Source organism: Diabrotica virgifera, chromosome 5 (genome assembly GCF_917563875.1).
Source record: "Diabrotica virgifera virgifera chromosome 5, PGI_DIABVI_V3a".
Lineage (NCBI taxonomy): Eukaryota > Metazoa > Arthropoda > Insecta > Coleoptera > Chrysomelidae > Diabrotica > Diabrotica virgifera.
Window position 1 is genome coordinate 62727060 of NC_065447.1, and position 20854 is coordinate 62747913.

Sequence of the window (20854 nt, forward strand, 5' to 3'; positions counted from 1 at the left end):
TTACATATTAATATCTAACTCTTACAGAATACAAAAAATATATCTTTTTTTATTTATGTACGTACACTAATATTATAGAGTGCGCCAAAGTCGACGCCTCGAAAACAAGTAGTTCCGATGGCGGACAGTTAATCTCAGGATTAGAATCTCTGAAACAAAAAAAATCATACGGCATTTGAAAAACGAAGTTTTCTTACGTGACAATTTACCACCGTTAGTGAAAAATTCCGCAAAAGAAAGATTTTACGAAAATTTGAAAAGTTTTTGTGCAAAAATCGCCCGTTTTTCTTCAGTTTTTCATGGTTAAAAATATTTATTTTTGATGTTTTGGTTAAATTGTGGTAAATTGTCACGTATTAAACCTTCCTTTTTCAAATGCAGTACGATTTTTTTGTTTCAGATATCCCAATCTTGAGATTAACTGTCCGCCATCATTTTTAGAGGCCTTGACTTTTGCGCCCTCTAGAATATTAGTGTACGTACATAAATGAAAAAAGATATATTTTTTGTACTCTCTTAGAGTTGGATATTAATATGTAAAAAGTTTTATGTTCATTTTTAAATAAAGGTTCTGAGAAAAAAATTCTTGAAAAAAATTATTATTTTTGGTCTTCTAAAGTGTACCTTGAGATAAATTGTGTGTGACATAGCATTGTCGTCCAAATTTTTTTGTGGAGCAGAAGATGCATCGTAAATAATAATTATGTTCTGATAACCTGGAATGCATTAACAACACTCAGACTTGTTGTCAAGTGTTATCACTTTTGACGAAATATGACAATACGGTAAAACCTCGATATAACGGACTAATTGGGGGGACGGGTAGTCCGTTAAAGCCGAAAGTCCGTTATATAAAAATACTTTTAAAATAAATCCGACTATTTAGAAATGTGTGCTCAATATGCTATAATAAAAAGTTTATTGAAATTCTTTGTAAATTACAGCGTTTGGGGTCCACAGGGACCCCGTTGTTATGCCGTGTATCTTGGTAAGGGCAGGGTTAAGTATGTATAATATTAATAGGACGTTTTTATTTTTTTTACATTTGATCGGATTTTTTGTCCGTTATATCCGAAGTCTGTAAAATAGAGGTCCGTTATATCGAGGTTTTACTGTACTTTAAAAACAAAAGAAAAAAATCTGAATTCAGAGTTTAAAACGACCCAACCGGGGTCACCAACAGAACCCAGAACACCAAATCTAAAGGAGAAATACAACCAAATACCATTAAAAAAAACATTCCGCATACTGACATAAATATGTGTATATCTAGTATGGGGACACACGTGCACCATTAAGAAGAAGCTCCTTTTCAGGAATACACTTCAAATTTTAGTGCAAATGCAACCATTAGCGTATTTTTGACAGCTGCATAATTTGACGAATTTTGCAGCTGTCAAAAATACACTAATGGTTGCATAATACACTAAATTGACGCATTTGGAGAAAAACGATTCTCCGTCTCTCATTGGCCATTGTTATTTGATAAATAAAACAACGATGAAAACAAAAGAAAAGCTGGGTATTGTGACTAATACTTGTTCAGACTACATTGTAAATTGGTTTGTGAATTTCGTATACCTACTAATTTCACATTTAATGAATCACGCAGTGCTGTTTTTGTAACAATATAGGTTCCGGTACGCAATGTTCCGGGGGGTCTGGGGAGTGTTCATAAGGGGGCTCCACCCCCGGGAAAACTTTTTAAATTTAGCCTCAATAAGGGCGTTTTAAAGCTATTTGGGAGCAAGGAAAAAATTTAGAAATTTGTCTATAGTTTTGTTGTTTTGTTGTCTACCGGTACGGCGTGGCGTACCGGCGCGTACCGTTACAAAAACAGCACTGGAATCACGTATTGGACGGCTCTTAGAAAATGCGAAGAAAGTCCATGAAATGGTTTTTGCTGGTCGTGAAGTGAAGGTGCTTGAATTGGTAGAGGACATAAGAATTAGAAAACAGCCCACTTAGTGGAGTCACTGAAGGTTTTCACCTCTGATTTCGTTGAACCTCCATCGATTTTCATGAAAATTGGTGAGTAGTTAGAGGATACCTCAAGCAACAAAAGTGACATGATGCGAACTTGCGCTTTTACCTTGGGGGTGGAAGCCATCCCTTCTCGGGGGTGAAAATTATTTTATCAAAAATAATACCATAAATCGATATAAGGACAAATTCTAAGCAAAATTTGTTATATAAAGTTATTAACATAAATCAATGCTTTTTGAGTTATTGAGGATCAAATATTTTATTTTTTCGTAAAAAAATGCATGCTTTAAAGCTGTTTTTCACATATAACTCAAAAACTATAAGCTTTTACAAAAAAGTTATAATTACGAAAATTAAAGATAATAAAAAACTGAATACACTTCTCACTTAAAGAACTAAACTAATGTTAAGTCAAAATGAGTTATGGGTAATTGAATGCAAATTTTTTTCGACGAGTACTCAAATCTAAGTATTCAAGCTTAAATAACGGGAAAACGATGCATTTTATAAAATATACCTGTTAAGTACTTGTCAAAGTAGTCAAAGAACTTCTGATTACCTATCAATTAAGCTTCAAAAGAAGTCAATAGGATTAAAAATAAGCAAGTTATGATGAAAATAAGAGAAGCCTTTCGAATTTTTTGGGAAAAAGTGAAAAATAAAACATCGCCATTTCCACAAAAATTAAAATTCATAGTAATCTTTACAATAATTTCTTTATATTAGCATAAGTAATAATTTCAACAATTTGACCGGTTTAGAATGAAAATTTTTGAAAAAAACGGTATAATTTAAAAAATCTGAATTTTTAAAATGATCGTAATTTTCATTTTCTTTGGATAATAACTCCAAAAATACTTAATATACGTAAAAAATTATATATAACCAAATTTTAGTTTTTTCTGTGTCAAATATTTTACCTTTTTTATTATTTCTGTATGGTAAAAAATAACCAAGATAGCAACGTTTAAAGCTTAAATTTTGCTGCGAGAACCATGTAACCGGAGCCATTTAACCTTTTATTTTTAAAAAAGTAAAGGGTTTTTAAGATTAAATTCAACGTCGTTTAATTGCCCTTGGAATTACCTTTCAAATGGTTTTTAGGTGAATCTGATATCCTAAAAATTAACGGAGGTATTTAAAAAAGAACAATAACATTTTTTGGAAAAAATTTTAAAAGATAAATTTTGAAACATTTTTGGAGCATAAATTTTAATGCTATCAACTTGTTCGAGGACTCATCTGATAGATATTTCTAAGTACTTTGCCAAATATTCAATAAGTTCATGTTATAAAGTGCATCATTTTCCCGTTATTTAAGCTTGAATACTTAGACTTGGGTCCTAGCCGAAAAAAATATACATTCAATTACCTATAACTCACTTTCAGTTAATATTAAAAGGTTTTCTTAGTGAGAGGTTTATTTCATTTTTTATAAGCTTCAATTTTGGTAATAATTTCTTTTTTATAAAAACTTATAGTTTTTAGTTATTTATGAAAAATCGGCTAAAAACATGCATTTTTCTCACGAAAAATTAAAATTTTTAATATTTAATAACTCAAAAAGTTTTGATTTATTTTAATAACTTTATATAACAAATTTTGCTTACAATTTGTCCTTCTATCGAATTATGGGATTATTTTTAATAAAATAATTTTTACTCTCGAGAAGGAGTCCCACCCATCCCCAGGGTAAAAGCGCAAATTGGCATTTGTTCCTTCAGATATCCTCTAACCACTCACCAATTTGCATGCAAATCGATGAAGGTTCAACGAAATCGGAGGTAATAGCTCATATGCACCTCCATTGACTGCACTAACTAGTCATACTTTGAACGAAGTTTTGAATATGAAAAAATTATTCTGCTGATGCTATTCCGCATTTGCTGGTCATTGACCAAACCCATGATTGTGTGACAACTTCTCAGCAGTGTTTGGAACTTATGAAAGGCAATCCGTCGGACTTTTGGCGTCGATTGTTGAATCCACTACTATACAATGTGTCGGGAAGGTTATAGCCGCTGTATTTTAGAATTGCGAAAGCATAATTTTAATTGACTATTAGTCCAACTAATGGAGCTTGAAATAGGACAAAACCTCGCAATTTTTATAGAATGGATCGATTTGCCTGAAAATTTGAGAATAAGTAGTGGATAGTCCAAGGATCAAAATCTATATGATGCCGAAAGGCGCTTTTACCATGGGGGTGGTTGCCACCCCATTTCGTGGGTGGAAATTTTTTATTATATTTTGACCACAAAAGTTGGTAAAAGCGTTCATTCTAAGCAAAAAATGTTCTATACATTTTTTTTATAAAATTAATAGTTTTCGATTTATTCGCTATCGAAAGTGTTAGTATTATATCGAAAAATCAATGTTTTTAATCAGATTTCTGCTAATAACTCCATAAGTTTTCGTTTTATCAAAACAACCTTACTAAACAAAAATGTACTATTTGAAAAAATAAATAAAACCGTGTTTTTTAATTTTCTTTAAGACCAACATTAATCAAGATATACTTTATTATATGTTAGCTCTCCTTTGTCAAATGCTAAATATTGTAGTTTCAAAGTCAAAAGACGGAAAAAAATATGCATTTTTCGAGAATAACTTGTTAAAACTAATTTAAAGAATTTAAAAATATATATTTCCAGAAATAAAAAAGAAGTATCTAGCTCAAAAATTAAGTGACTTATAATGGATAGAATGTCAGTCCCTATTTTTTTCAGGGCAAAAGTGGTCGGAAGCAACCCCGTAATCACCACCCTAATTAAAACTAGGCATTGACCTTATTTGGTCTTATTTATTTATGTATTATTAATACGTTTGAGAAGTTTGACCGACATAGAATGATTCGTTTTTAAAAATATGAAGTTAACAGCGATTAACGAATTTTTGTAGTTTGGAAAAAATGTCCTTTTCTTCTGAATAAAAAGATTAACATCAGAGATGTGAAAAAATGTTTTAATATTAAATTGTAGCTAATTTAATTCCCAAGAATTTGGTATGAAAAAAATTTTTCTATGGCAAAAATTAAGTGAGCTGTTGAAAATTAAAACTTGTAATAGCATGCAAAAACCACCTTTACCAATCCTTTCAAAGTCACCTCTTTTTGTGACTAAGGATTTTAATAAAATTTAATATTAACAGGTTTGTAGATCTTGTAACAACCTACAAAATTCTTTTATAAAAAACTTTCTAGGATACAAAATAAAAAAGTTACGGTTAAAAAATCAATATATTTTTTTGAGAAAAAATAAGGAGAAATCCAATTGTAAGCATAATAATGTAAGTTAGCGGTGTTTTTAGTCATTGGCCTTATTCATTCTTCTTTATTTGTGTAGGATTGTAAATATTTTATCTTAATTTTTAAGATACCCTGTATATAATATTTCTTAATTATTAATACGAGAACGGGATAGAGTCTCACACATATGTACCTACGTGGGCACAGATGGGTGGAACGAATTGGGGATTACGGCGACGGTAGCGGACTACTTTTAATTTTTGTATTATTGGGTTATTGGAAGATGTCGGTATATGCTTTGAACTAATTTTAATTGGGTTGTTTCACAGGAAAAAGGAGATTAGCCTAAGACGGTTTGTTTTAGCGTAGGGTAAGAGGGCGAATATATTCAGTCGATGATAACATCATAAACGCGACGGACCTATGTTCTTAGGTTAAGGGATAATACTTAGACGGGTATTATATTGATTAGACGCAAATTATTTATAAATACATTTCCCTTTTGTAAGAGTAAGAACATGTAAGATTTTTGGTCGCAATTACACAAGTACTTTTATATTTCGATAATTTAATAGTAACAATAATTTAGACATCTATTTTATTAATTAAAACTATTAAACATCAAACGGACTTTTATTACGATCGTCTTTAAACAAAACCTACATTTGTATACTATTAATAGATTCTAGAAGTTTGACTGGCTTAGAATGATTAGCTTTTAAAAAACTGAACTTAAAAGCGAAAGAATTTTTGTAGTTTTGTAAAAAATGCCATTTTCTTCAGAATAGAAAGATTAGCATCAAAGATAAGAAAAACTGTTTAAATATGAAATTGTAGGTTATTTAATTCTTAAGAATTTGGTGTGAAAAATTTTTTTCTACGACGAAAATTGAGTGAATAGTAAATGAGTATACTATAGAAGAACATTGATTTTTTCCATATAAAACTAACATTTTCGATAGCGAATAAATCGAAAACTATTAGTTTTATCAAAAAAATGTATACAACATTTTTTGCTTAGAATGAATGTTTTTATCAACTTTTGCTGTCAAAATATAATAAAAAATTTCCACCCCCGAGATGGGGTGGCAACCACCCCCATAATAAAAGCGCCTTTCGGCATCATATAGATTTTGATCCTTGGACCATCCACTATTTATTCTTAAATTTTCAAGCAAATCGATCCGTTCTGTAAAAATTGCGGGGTGAAAAGCTTCGGTTCCTGGACTATATCTTGAAAAAGGTACAACGATTAATAACCAATATTGTTGTGTATTATTGGACAAATTCAAGCAGCAACTCAGTAGGAAACGGCTCCATATGCAGAAGAAAAAGTGTTGTTCCTCCAAGATAATGCAGCGGCTTACAAGGGGGTTATGACAATAGCAAGAAATGTTGAGTTGGGCTTGCAATTGTTTTCTTATCCAGTTTATTCGACTAATTTGGCCCCCTTTGATCATATAATATGTATTCTCAAATATGAGATGGCTCGTAAGTAAACAACTTAGCTCCAACGATGTGGCGAAGACATAATTGATGAAACAAATGCCTAGTGGACGACAGCAAAAAGAAGTAAGAAAATCGCTGGAATTGTTATATTGAGCTAAAAGGAGGGTATATCGAATAAAATAATTTTCTGGAAATATGTACCTGTTTTTCATTTCATAGGAGATTATTACTCAGACCACCCAGTAAGTGGACTAAACCATAACAAAATCGCCATAAATGGTGCATACGAACTGATATTGATATAGAAGTTTGTATAGTCTAAGTTATTCATATCTAAAAATAATGTCAATGAAAATCAGGGGGGCATAAATGAGCATTATACATAATTACAGAATATCTCCAATTAAATAAATCGGTTTCCAATCAACATTATTAATTAGTTTTATCATCAAACTGCTTTCATTACGACCTTGATTACACGGCTGCTGTTTACTTCGTATTCATAACATTATCACAAACAACTATTACTGAGTAAACCCATTTGTGACCTCTTTCAATAGTCCTCAGTTATTTCCATCTACATATCGATAATATTTAAATTTAAGCACTAGTTTTTTAATGTGTTCTTATCGGCAGATTTCCAAAAACATTGTTTAGCGGTTTTTGTTAAATGCAGTCACCAGTAGAAAACAAGCTAATTGACCACTAGTCATTATATTACATGCCAAACTATTTAATCGCGTATCACGATTAAATACGCGATTAACGACGTACGCGATAGAAACAAGATGTGGCACAGCAGAAAGCAAGAGGATACTGAGAACATCAGAAATGAGAACGTTGAAGTCAATAACTGGGTAAAGACTGAGAGACAGAATACCAAACGACAGAATAAGAGATCTCTAGCTGTAACATACAAGGCATATAGTACGGTGGGGAAGACAGAGAAGACGAGAGTTGAACCAGCATGTGACGAGAATTTACATCGAGAGAATAGCAATAGGCAAGAGACCAATAGGAAGGCCCTTTAAAAGGTGGTGAGATAGCTAATAGCCAACATCACAGCTACGAATACAGGCTCAAAATCGGTTAAGAACAAGTCAAGAGACCTAATATAGTAATAATAAGAAAACTATTTAATAATAATTATTCTATTGGCTCCTTTACAAAATCTATTTAGTTCATTGTTTGATTGTATTTCTCCTTTTGTACGTTTTATTCTTTCTTTTGATACATATTATATGCTAATATCTACCAGTGATTCAATTACTTCAGTACTATTTTTTTTTATCTTCTCTTCTAATACTCTTGCTCTAAAAGGTCCATATTTTGTGCCTTCTTGGCTATTTAATTCACTGCAACAACTTTTCGTTGATGGTCTCTGATAGTACACTGGTACCATCACTGGTACTATCGTTGATGGCTCAATAACATCGGAGGGTATAGGAGTCGGTATAGTAGAGTCAAAGCAATGGATACATTTCTCGGTAAGTCTATCTGATCATGTCACAATTCTCCAGGTGGAAATAACGGCAATCCATCACTGCGTGGAATAAATAGCAAGGCAGAAAAGAAGGTACCGTTTTATTGACATAACGCTTAAGGCACTCAATTCTGTACAGGTCAATTCTAACATATAATAAGTATGGGATTGTGTGGGTACACTAAATAAACTGGCAGTAGCAAGGCAGTAACAAAAACGGCTACAAGAAAGTGGGGAGCGCTCATAAATCACGTTAACGATGATGAAGGAATTCGGCAGGACAAAAAGACAGGCGAACCAATCATTTCATTACAGAACATGCAGACCAAATAAGCAAAGAGTAAAGACAGGTAAACAGTCGAAGCCGTAGTATGTAGGTCTGCTAACAGGGCACACTGTAAGCTGAATAGGCTGTTGAAACTGATGGGATTGGTAGATGATGACCTATGCAGATTCTGTTACTAAGAAGAAAGAAATAGCAGAGCGAATATGACACTCTGATAAATGCGGCTCTTTGACTTTCTATTAAAATTTTAAAAAGGGTCAGGTCAGAAAATGTAATCTAGAGCAAGAGAACCACAATTGCAATCAATCTGAAAACGTCGCAGTGGAGTAGGCCAAAAGCCACCTCATTGAATATATCTATCGTTAAGCGGTTTTATAGTGTTTTCAATAACAAAGGAGTCTTGGTGAGTATGTGAATATTATGTGAAAGGTATGAATAAGGGAGAAATAGGGTTACATCGAAGAATAACAGATAGCGTACACAGAAACGGGCCCATGGATCATTTTAGATGGAGTCGAGGCAGCCATAACATCAAAGAAAGACGGAAAGGCTCCCGGCCCAGATGAAGTTCAGACTGAGATCTTTGAAGTGTTTGATGATGAATTCAAAAAAAAAAAAATAACTAGAATATTCAACGAGATATAAACAGTTGCAAAATACCTAGAGAATGGCTGCGATCAGAATTTATAGTTCTACCAAAAAATCAAGATGCCAAAAGGTGTAGTGACTACCAAACAATCAGCTTAATGAGCAAATTGTTGAAATTATTTTTAAAAATATTACATCGAAGGCTTTACAGAATCTGCGAAGAACAAGTATCCCCAACGCAATTTGGTTTTATGAAAGGTTTAGGAACAAGAGAAACCCTGTTCAGTATGCAAGTTCTCTTCCAGCGTTGTCGGGACATGAACTGTAGTGTATACGCTTGTTTCATCGATTATCAAAAAGCGTTTGACACAATACAACACAACAAAATTTGGAATCCGTCAGCTTCCGTTAAAGTCATTAATGAAGTAAGAGTTGATATAAACATACTTCGAGGAGTCCGACAAGGATGTATAATGTCACCGCTTATATTTACTTTATATTCAGAAGCAACTTTCCAAGAAGCCATAGAACACAAATGGAAGCAGGAATCCTATTAAACGGCGAACTATTAAACAATTTTAGATATGCCGATGATACCGTTATCTTTGCCGATACTGCACAAAGGTTACAACTTTTAATGGACAAAGTAGCAGAGGTTAGTAGCAAATATGTACTAAAAATTAACACTTATAAAACTAAAATCATGATAATCAGCAAAGAAAGAATTGAGAGGGTACAGTTTAGCGTCAACCAAAAAGTAGTAGAACGTGTGCCAAAATACACGTACCTTGACACTACATTAAATGAGTAATGGGACCACTCCCAAGAAATAAAAGCTAGAATAGAAAAAGCAAGGGCAGCGTTCATCCAAATGTCCAAGCTGTTCAAATCACACAATTTGAATTTAGAACTGAAGCTCAGACTCTTCCGATGTTATATATTTTCCGTTTTATTATATGGAGTCTTTCTAACGGAAGCAACAACGAAGAGACTGGAAGCGTTCGAAATGTGGACATATAGACGAATTCTTAAAATATCATGGATGGACAAAATATCAAGTGCCAAAATACTCCAAAAACTTAACAAAGAGAAGGAAATAACGTGCAGGGTGAAAAGAAGAAAATTAGAATATTTCGGCCACATCACAAGAGATGAAACAAAATATAACCTGTTTAAATGCATTTTGCAGGGAAAGGCGAATGGTAAAAGAGGCGTCGGAAGAAGAATATCTTGGCTCAGGAACTTGAGGACCTGGTTTGCGACATCCACTACAGGGCTTTTCAAGGCAGCAACTAATAATATTATCACTGCCAGAATGATTACCAACATTAGTAACGGATAGGCACCAGAAGAAGAAGTGTTACATGAAGTTTTCTTGATTTTTCTGCTCACCACTCAAGATAAGACTGACTATGACAATTCCACTATACAATTAATAAAAATATGAACAAACCATCTGAAAAATCATCTAACCTAGGGTGACCAAACGTCCCGTAAAAACGGGATTGTCCCGTTTTTTAACGATTTGTCCCGGGGTCCCGAAAAAGTCTCTCGGGACGCCTAAATGTTCCGTATTTGCAACAACTCTATGTGAGTCTTGGCCGCGTTTACTATTTCCCTCCATTGTTGTCGGTCCTGAGCAGCAATTTCCCATTGCTGTACTCCCATTTTGCGTAGATCGCTGGCTACTGCGTCCTTCCATCTCTTTCTTGGGCGACCAACTGACCTTTTTCCAACGGGTCTTTCCCAGAATGTGGCGTTTAGAAGTCTTTCGTCACTTGATCTTAGTACGTGACCCGCCCATCGTATTCTGTTTGATTTAATGTAGCGTACTATGTTTTCATCTCCGTATATTGTCTGGAGTTCATCATTGTGTCTTCTTCTCCATTCTCCTGTTGTCTCTTCTCTGCAAGGCCCATAGATAGTCCGCAGTATCTTTCTTTCAAGTACCAGTAATTTTGTTGTTTCCCGCTGATTCAGAGTCCAGGTTTCGCTTCCATACGTTATTGTGGGACGAATTATTGTCTTATATACTCTTATTTTTGCTGGTCTTGAGAGTATTTTTGATTTAAGTAGGGTCCTTAACGAGTAATATGCCCTGTTTCCTGCAATAATCCTGGCTGCCACGTCATTTTCATAGTTATTTTCAGATGTTATGATCGCTCCCAAGTACTTAAATTCTTTGACGACTTCAAAATTGTATTCATTAATTGTTACGTTTTGTCTAACCCTTGGTCTTGGGTTCTTCGTAACCACCATGTACTTGGTCTTGTCCTCGTTGGCCTTAAGACCAACTTCCTTGGCTCCGTTCTCGAATAGGGTGAAAACTTCTTTTGCATCTCTGGTGGATTGTGCAATTGTGTCCACGTCATCCGCAAAGGCTAATAGTATTTTTGATCCTTGGGCGGCAAATCCGTTTGTCAGTTGTGGCTGAGCTTTCCTTACTGCATGTTCCAGTGCGAAGTTAAACAGCAGGGGGGCGAGAGGATCTCCTTGTCTAAGTCCGGTGTCAATGAGGAATTCCTCCGACGTGTTGCTGCCGACTCTGATTCGTGCGGAAGCGTTCTCCGTGCTCACCTTTGCTAATCGTACCAGTTTTCCAGGTACTCCCATTTCTACCATAGTCTCCCACAATGCTTCTCTGCTAACAGAATCGTAAGCTTGTTTGAAGTCCACGAAGATTTGGTGTACATCGCGGTTGAATTCCCAGTTTTTTTCCAACACCTGGCGTAGGACGAAGATCTGGTCTATAGTCGACCTTCCCGGTCTGAATCCGCTTTGGTAGTCGCCTATTATTTCCTCTGCGTATGGAGTTAATCTTCTAAACAGTATTATGGATATAATCTTGTATGTTGTATTAATTAACGATATTCCTCTATAGTTCCGACATATTTGTTTGTCTCCCTTCTTGTGAATAGGTATTATATGGCTTTCATGCCAGTGTTTCGGTATTTCTTCTCTTTCCCAGACTTCTCTTATAAGATGATATATCTCAAGATGTAGTTTGTCTCCCCCTTTTTTTAGTAGTTCCGCCTGTATGCCGTCTGGGCCTGGGGCTTTATGGTTTTTTAGGGACGAAATTGCGGACTTTACTTCAGCTAGTGTGGGCCCTGGTATTTCAGGTTCGGCTAACTGGTACTGTCTTTGTTGCCCTGTCGTTGTGGGGTTTTCTGTATTTAAGAGTTGCTCAAAATACTTTCTCCATTGGCGGCTTATCTCTTCGTCGTCAGTGAGCAATTGTCCTGCATCGTCTTTTATAAATCTTGGGCTGTTGATCGTGTTGCCCGGCATTGTTTTTATGTCCCTATAAAACTGTCTAGACTGACCGGTTCTATGTTCCTCATCGAGTTGCTGTATTCGTCCTTCTAGGTACTGTTTCTTTTTTCTTCTCAAAAGTCTTCTCGTTTGAGTCCTTACTCTGTTGTAGTCTTCCCTGTTCTCTTCTGTAGGTCGCGTTAGTAGCTCCAGCCTCTTGATTGCTTTCTGCTGTAAGCTTTGTTCGCACTCCTGGTCAAACCACTGGTTTTTCTTCTTGTTATTCTTTTGTTTCCCTATCGTTTCCGCTGCGGCGCTTTCTATGGCGTTTATTATATTTTGCAATTTCTGGTCTATGGTCAATTCTGGTGTTGATGTCTCTTCTTCTTCCATTGTCTGCAATTTATTTTGGATCAGTGACTGATATTGCGATGTGTTGATTTTATGTATATGACTATATTTTCTCTCTTTAATTTTTCCTCAATTTGGGAATTTGTTTTCATTCTTATTTCTCCCTCTCTTATTACATTGTGACCCAGTATTGTTCTTATTATTTTTCTTTCAAATTTCAGAAAGCTATCTTCCTCTTTCTTTTTCATCATCATTATTTCCATCCTATATTAATATGTCTTATTAAGGTCTTATATAGACTTCATATTACACTTTAGAGTCTTCCTTCTCAGCAGATTTCTATTAATTGCATGCTTTTCTGCCTTTCAGAATTATTTCCTCTGTTCTTTCTTTTCCGTTTTTTAGAGGTGGATACAGTTTCAAATTTATGGTTATGTGTTATTAGGTATTCCCGAGTTGTTGTTATCCTTCCCTGTCGTCATGTATTTTGTTTTGTGCTGGTTTATCTCTAGTCCTATTCTCTTCGCTTCCTTATCTAATTTTCCAACTGCTTTTATAAGTGTCATTTTTTAGTTGAAGTTGATCCGTAATAATGTTTTTGTTTGCAAAGTTTGTCCTCCTTATAAATACTATCAGAATAAATAGTTTTGGGGAGATATAATCACCTTGTTTCACGCCTTTGTTTACGTTGATCTCCTTAGAAGTTGTTCCGTTGAAACTGATCCTTGCTCTGGTGTTCTTTAGGTTCACTATTAGCACATGTCTTAATTTCTCTGGGATTCCAACATTCTCTAGCTTCTCCATCATTTTCGTCCGATTGATTGTATCAAAAGCGCTTTTAAAATCTACGAATACATATAATATTATTAGGTAATAAATATTAGGTAATTGCATTTATCTGTTGAACTCTCTCGATTTTTAAATTATTTGCTCCACTGTATTTATCGTGTTATTATTCTGTTATTATCGTAATATGCATTCACTTCTCTCGATCTCCTTTTTTATATAGTACTATAATACCTGAGTTCCAATTGTCTGGTAGTCTGTTTTGTCCATATTTGTTGTATTAGCTGGTTTATTTCTTTATGTAATTCTCTTCGTTCGTATTTTATTAATTCTACTGCTATTTTATCTTCTCCTGTTGCTTTTCCGTTTCCTAGGTTTTTAATATTTGTTTTTGTACTTCTTCTTTTGTGAAAATTTCTACTTATACTTCTTCATCGCAGTGTGTTTTCTTCATAGTGAATAACATTTTTTCGTAATATTCTTTCCATCTTCTGCTGATGTTTGTCTTCAAATACGGTTTCTCCCTTTTGGTTTTTTAGTCCTCTTGTTTTATTGATGGGGGTATTTTTTGTTGCTCTGACTTTTTTGTAAAATGGTTTTATTTTATGGTTTTCTGTGTTTTCCAATATCCTCCAGCGAAACCAGTCATTTTTCTTCTTTTTATTTGTTGAGTTGGCTTTGTTTCTCGCTATTTTGTATTCTTACCTGTTTTGTTCTGACGGGTTGTTGATCCATGTCATTCTAGAGGAGTTTTTTTGTGATCTGTCTGTTTCGCAGTCTTGATCGTACGTAAATTAAAAGGTAAATATTAAAAAAGAAATTGAAAAGGATTTATAAGTCCCAAATTAGCTAAAGGCCCATGTTTCAATCGCCCCTTCCTGTTTGGGTATCGCCTCAAACCTTCCTTGGCAGAGGCGTACTTAGGAGGGCTTTGCGGTTTAGACCCCCTTTCCCCCAGGGCATTTGAAACATATATAAATAACAGTAGGAAAATATAACTTGTCTTTCACAAACAATACGAAAAATTTTCGATGACCAAGCCAACCACCCCCAGAGAAAAATTCTTGGTGCGCTACTGTTCCTTGGATGCGTCCCGTTTTTTCAGGTTTATGATTTGGTCACCCTAATCTAACCTAAAGCAGACTGAAACATGGATTAGAAGACCTTGTATTTGAAACTCTACGAAGAAAAACATTTATTTGTTTGTGACAAGATTTTTTGATACGTATATTACATACATAATTCAATGTCGACACTAATCAGTGAGTTAGCAAGGTCATAATTATGATGGTTTCATCCGGCCCTGGTTTTCAGTATATTTCCGCAATTTTACTATCGCTCATCCTTCCACGTATAACTCATACTTAGTTTTCATTTAACAAAGGAACACATTTCAAAGTTAAGTTCCTTACTTTTATTAGGAACTGTGCAATACAATGAAAGAAGTAGCACACAAAGTTGAACCTCGAATTAATTAATACACTTCTCACTACGAGATTAACGCACCACCTTAAAAATAGGTCATTTTTGATGTCTCGAATTTCCTAAACCTGTTCGATTTAAGTGATTTTTTATAGCCTTACTCACGGGCGCCCATATAAAAACTTTATATGCCAATATATAGTTTAAAGCACCCGAAAAGCTAGGGCGGGCACGTACCTCCTCCCGCCCATGGCCTTACTTATTCTTTCACAATATCGCTGTAATAATATTATTGCTAGACAGGTAAATTGTCATTGTATACCGGGTGTACCAATCAAACTGTGATTTTTTCTCAAAGTTTTCTCAAAACCCAACTACATCATAGCCTGTTTTCTTAATATTATGTTTTTTGATTCGTTCGTTTATGTTGGATAATAAAAAAGTTAGGTACTTTAACAACTAGCCTTGTTTCTCATCAATACAGGGTGTTTTTAAATAAGTATGGCAAATTTTAAGGGGTAATTCTGCAAGAAACAATAATGACAGTTTGCTTTATAAACGCTTAACCGCAAATACTTCCTTTCAGAGATAGGTGGTGTTGAAATTTTTCTTACAAACTGACGATTTATTTATGCTCTAAAACCGGTTGCGTTATGCAAATGAAATTTGGTGGGTTTTAAGAGGTAGTTATTGTGTATCTTTTGACATACAATTAAGAATTTTATGTTCACAATTGGAGCATATAAGGATCATATTACCCGTAGGTATGTGCGAAAATGGTGAATATTAAATTCCTAATTGTATATCAATAAATGCTTGAAATGCGCAATAACTACCTCTTAAAACCCACCAAATTTCATTTGCATATCTTAACCGGTTTTAGAGCAATAAATAAATCGTCAGTTTGTAAGAAAAATTTCAACACCCCCTATCTCGGAAACGAAGGATTTGCGAACATAGGTTTATAAAGCAAACTGTCATTATTTTTTCATGCAGAATTACGCCTTAAATTTTGCCATACTTATTTAAAAAATACCCTGTTGTGACGAAAAACTATTTGTTAAAGTACCTGACTTTTTTATTCTCCAACATAAGCGAATGGCGTATGAATCAAAAAACAAAATGTTAATAAAACATAAGGCTGTAGTTGGGCTTTAATTTCAGTATTTTATAAATTGTACTAGGATATTCCACAGGGTCACACTGATTTTGAGAAAAAATCACAGTTTAATTGGTACACCCGGTATACAATGACAATTTAACTGTCTACTAGCAACAATATTATTACAGCGAATTTGTAAAAGAATAAGGCTATAACATATGAGTCCGCTAGATGCAAAACTTTGTATTTACTACAGTATTTACTGTATAAGTCAAACTGAGTTATTTGCAAAAAACTGGTAATTTTGCAAAAAAACCTTAGATTTAATAAATGGTACTTTTTTGTGATAGATAAATGCTTCATTAGGTAAAATATAATGATTTTTTCTTAGAAAGTTATTGCCTAAAGGCCTAAGGGCTTGTTTATATGCAGGCGGTTTACCAACGTCGACGTCGCGGTTTACCTGTTTTCCCCCTGTTCTATTTGGTATTAGGGTGAAACTTCAAAGGCGGCATTAGGTTGAGATAAAGTAAAACAGGTAAACCGCGCAGTCAACGTTGGCAAACCGCCTGCATATAAACAAGCCCTTAGGGACTAATTATTCTCCCGTTTCTCAAAAACGCATCCTTATAAATGGTGTGTTTATTCATATTTGGGGATCCATTGACCATATGAAACTAAATATTCAAAAATGTACCTTTGCCCTAAGGGCTTGTTCATATGTATGCAGGCGGTTTGCCAACGTCGACTGCGTGGTTTACTACCTGTTTTACTTGATCTCACCCTAATTCTGCCTTTGAAGTTTCACCCTAATACCAAATAAAACAGGGGGGAAACAGGTAAACCGCGACGTCGACGTTGGTAAACCGCCTGTATATAAAAGCCCTAAAGTTTCACAACTTGTGGATTAATATTTAGGTACAATAGGTACAAACTGTCCTAAAGGCAGCGTTTAGACACCGCGATAAATCGCAGCAATTTATCGATATCAATCGAGTTGTTTCAATTTATCGTTGTGTGTAAACGGTACATTGCAGCGCTTTATCGGAATTGTGAGTTGGATTGGAGTTGGTATCGGGCATCAATTTAAGGTAACGATCGAGTTGTTTCAGTTTATAATCAATCGCAACAATTTATCGCAGCGTCTAAACTGCTTTAAAAAAATCAACAAATCGTAGCAATTTATCATCACGTCACAATAAATTGTTCGCATTTATCGCTATTAAAGGCGCAAAATCTTGATCCAATGCTATTTAAATACATTAATTTTTTTCGAATCATGAGAAAACTAATAAATATTTTTGAAAATTTTAAACGCAAAATGAAAGATTTTACTATTACCGAGGGCCGAAAGTCCCTTAGAATAAACAAAAACTTTTTTTTGAATGAAATATTTTAAATTAAAAATCACACTTTCGGCCCACGGTAATAATGTTATTTTTAATTCTGCATTTAAAGGACATCGCACACATCTTATGGAAAATATAATGTCACTCAAATTCAATAAAATTTATACGATTAGATTCGTTTTAATATAACGATCAATTCTTATCATTGCGCCAACTCTTAATTATGATTAATTACGGCGCAAATTGCAATTGAAGTTTACCGAAATCACATTTTTGGAGTCCATAAAATGTTAGTTTACAATCATTATTGCTCTGAGTGCTATTCATAACAGCTTAAATCCCGCTGGGCCTAAGCGGATTAGTGAAACTAATCCGCTGATTTATGGAGTATCGAAAATCTGGGTATTTTAAATATTTTTTCTCTCTCTAACTTATGTACCTACCCATTTGATTTCAGATTTATTTATATCAATTTCTGCTCTTATTTTTGAAAATAGAGAGTTGGCGCAATGATAAGATTTGATCGTTAATTTAAAACGAATCTATTGGTATAAATTTTATTGAATTTGAGTGACATTATATTTTCCATAAGATGTGTTTTTTCAAAAATACTTTATAATTTTCTCAGGATTAGAAAAAAAAATGAATGCACTTAAATAGCATTGAACCAAGATTTTGCAAAATTGACCTTAAGGTCAATCTTCCGTTTCTTGTATTTTCCTCTCTGCATTATTTGTTATTTTCAATATTTTGGTTTGGTGCGTAACGCAAAAGTCGCGTCCTTGGATTATGTTTAAATAAATAATATCACAATAAGAGATGCGTTATAAAAAAATTAATAGGTTCTTTTAGTTTAAAAAGTAGGTATATTATGCACCATTGGCATAAATTAATGATGCAGATAAATAAATGTTGATAGATGAAAAATGTGTGGGCATGTTAAAAATTGAAAAAAAGTCTAAAAAACAAGCTCTAAAAACCATGGTGTACGTGTAGGTAAGAAAAAAAGTTAAGACCTGGTAAAAAATATGGACACAGTAGGGTGTCATCAAAAATCAAAAGGTTTTTAAATTAAGGGATATCAAAACATTGGCTATCAGGTCTATAGGTACACTATATTTAGATATCGAATCAACACATTTTAATTAATGATAAATAGCCTTTGCGCTCAGGATTTTGGTATAACATGATCATCACATTTTTACAATTACTGTTAAATGCAGAATACTCACCAATAGGCAGATCACAGATCAAGCAGCATGCAGCAATTGCTCCCGCTGATGCCCCCGAAATCTTGTCCAATAGTAAATGGGGCGCATATTTTCGAAAACAACAGGCAACTCCGACATGGTAGATACCCAAAAAACCACAACCGGCGAAAGATAAATTCATATTTCTCCGAAAACCGATTCAAGAGTCTTTTCTCAGTCGATATAACCAACAAACTTCACTTCTAAACAACAGATCAACTCGTAATAAATAAACAATTGGGATATTATATGAGTATACTGCGTGTAACCGTTCAACTCGTTTCTCGATTCAATTCGATTTGAATTAAGTGGGTAACTGCGAATGCGAATGTATTTAAAGTTCGCTCAGTAAATATGCGTAGTTGCCATACTTCATAATGATTTCTCTAATTGCCGGAAAATTTTTGGAGCAGTTGGATTTTATCAGTACATATTCTGATTTTATCATGTGCGATTAGGAATAATATTATGTGATTTTGTGTAAAGATTTATAATTTTTGGGTATTTTTTATATAATAGCCGAGACGCAGAAGTATAAACTTTTAGCGTTAGGTTATATATTAGGCCGTTGAGATGTCTACCACAATAATTTATTATCTTCGACAAGGTGTAGACTTGTAGACTTTTTCTATTTTAGAGAAAGTTTACCTCCTTTCAACCTACATCATTTTTACTAAATAAACATGGATTCTATGGGTAAACATAAGACAACTACAAAAATTCGAGATAGAAAAGTGAGAACTAATAGAGGACACATTACTCCAGGGAAATAAGCAAAAAGACCCAATTTGGGACTGTGAAAATTCCACGTATCTGAATTTTTTTATAATATAAAGAAATCCAATTCGGTTTCTGCAGAGATTTGGACGTCTTTTTAATTACCAACTAATTTGGTGTAGAAACGCCATTTTTTCGTTTTTTTTTTGCTTACCGTTGAAAAGCTTATAGTCCTGGATCCCGCGTATCAAAAAAAGTTGATTAATGGCAAGCTGAAAATTCGTCTAGTCGAACTAATTTTGATGTATGGGAACACTGGAACAGGGGAAGTTTTAATTGTGGAACGTAATTTTAATTGTAGAACGTGTCATCCTGACAAGTTTATGATTGTGAAAACTATCAGGTTGTTTTTAAATGTATTCAATAGCAAACTTTATATAATATATGAAAAAATGTTTGTCCGACAAATCTGTTGGACATTTTAATAAATCTGACACGTAGAACATGTCAAATGACAGGAATTATATTGGTGGTAAATAGTAGTCTGATTTTTGCATGAGAGTTTAATAAAAAGGTAACAAATCATTTGGAAGTTGTGTCCGACAAAATACATGGGACGTTTTTGTAGTCTGACGTTCGAATAATGTAACACGTTTCACAATTAAAACTTCCCCTGTTCCAGTGTTCCAATACATCAAAGTTTGTCCGACTAGAGAGCTTGCTATTAATAAACTTTTTTTTGGTACGCGGGATCCAGGCCTATTAATATTCGATAAAACTACACAACTTCATAGGCCTGGATCCCGCGTACCAAAAAAAAGTTGATTAATAACAAGCTGAAAATTTGTTAATAGCTTAACAATTAGTTGATGTACGGAAACAGTGGAACAGGGGAAGTTTTAATTGTGGAATAGTTTAAAAATTTGGAACGTCAGATTACGAAAACATCCCATGTATTTTATCGGACAGAAGATCCAATTGATTTGTTACCCTTTCATTAAACTCTCATGCAAAAATCAGACTGCTATTACTAACCAATACGATTCCTGTCATTTGACATATTCTTCGTGTTCCACTCATTAAAATGACCAGTTGGTGATAAACATCAGTCTCATTTTTGGATGAGAGTTTAATGAAATGGTAACAAATCAATTGTGAGTTCTGTCCGACAAAATGCATCGAACGTTTTCGTAGTCAGACGTTCCAAATTTTTAACCTGTTCCACAATTAAAACTTCCCCTGATCCAGTGTTCCCATACATCAAAGTTTGTCCGACTAGACACCGTTAAGCTATTAACAAATTTTCAGCTTGCTAGTAATCAACTTTTTTTGGTACGCGGGATCCAGGACTATCATATTTTAAAACAAAAAAACCTTTAAAATGGCGATTACTAAAAATTGTAAAATTAAAAATTAATTTGCTGCTTCAAAAACTGCAAAATAAAGCAAAATCGTTAATTATTTATAACTATTGTAAAAAATCAACCAAGATAGTTGCTCTCAAAGTTGTGTATTGTAGCCCTGTAACAAACTCTCAAAATTTCAGATCGATCCATCAATTAAGTCGCAGGATGCTATACTTC

At 34.0% G+C, this 20854-nt stretch overlaps 2 protein-coding genes across 5 annotated transcripts in view; one reads left to right on the forward strand and one right to left on the reverse strand.

Annotated features, from left to right (window-relative positions):
• LOC126884183 (1-acylglycerol-3-phosphate O-acyltransferase Pnpla3-like) overlaps positions 1–18864 on the reverse strand; it is a 162485-nt gene extending 143621 nt beyond the window's left edge. For 2 of the 4 annotated variants that reach the window (XM_050650038.1, XM_050650037.1), the window contains exon 1: positions 18537–18864. In XM_050650038.1, coding sequence (XP_050505995.1) covers positions 18537–18696 — 160 coding nt within the window. In that variant the 5' untranslated portion in view covers positions 18697–18864. The remainder of the gene's footprint in view (positions 1–18536) is intronic. The other 2 variants (XM_050650040.1, XM_050650039.1) reach the window with 1 other exon arrangement.
• Positions 1–20854, forward strand: part of LOC126884184 (transketolase-like) — a 146774-nt gene that overhangs the window by 30124 nt on the left and 95796 nt on the right. The window lies entirely within an intron of this gene.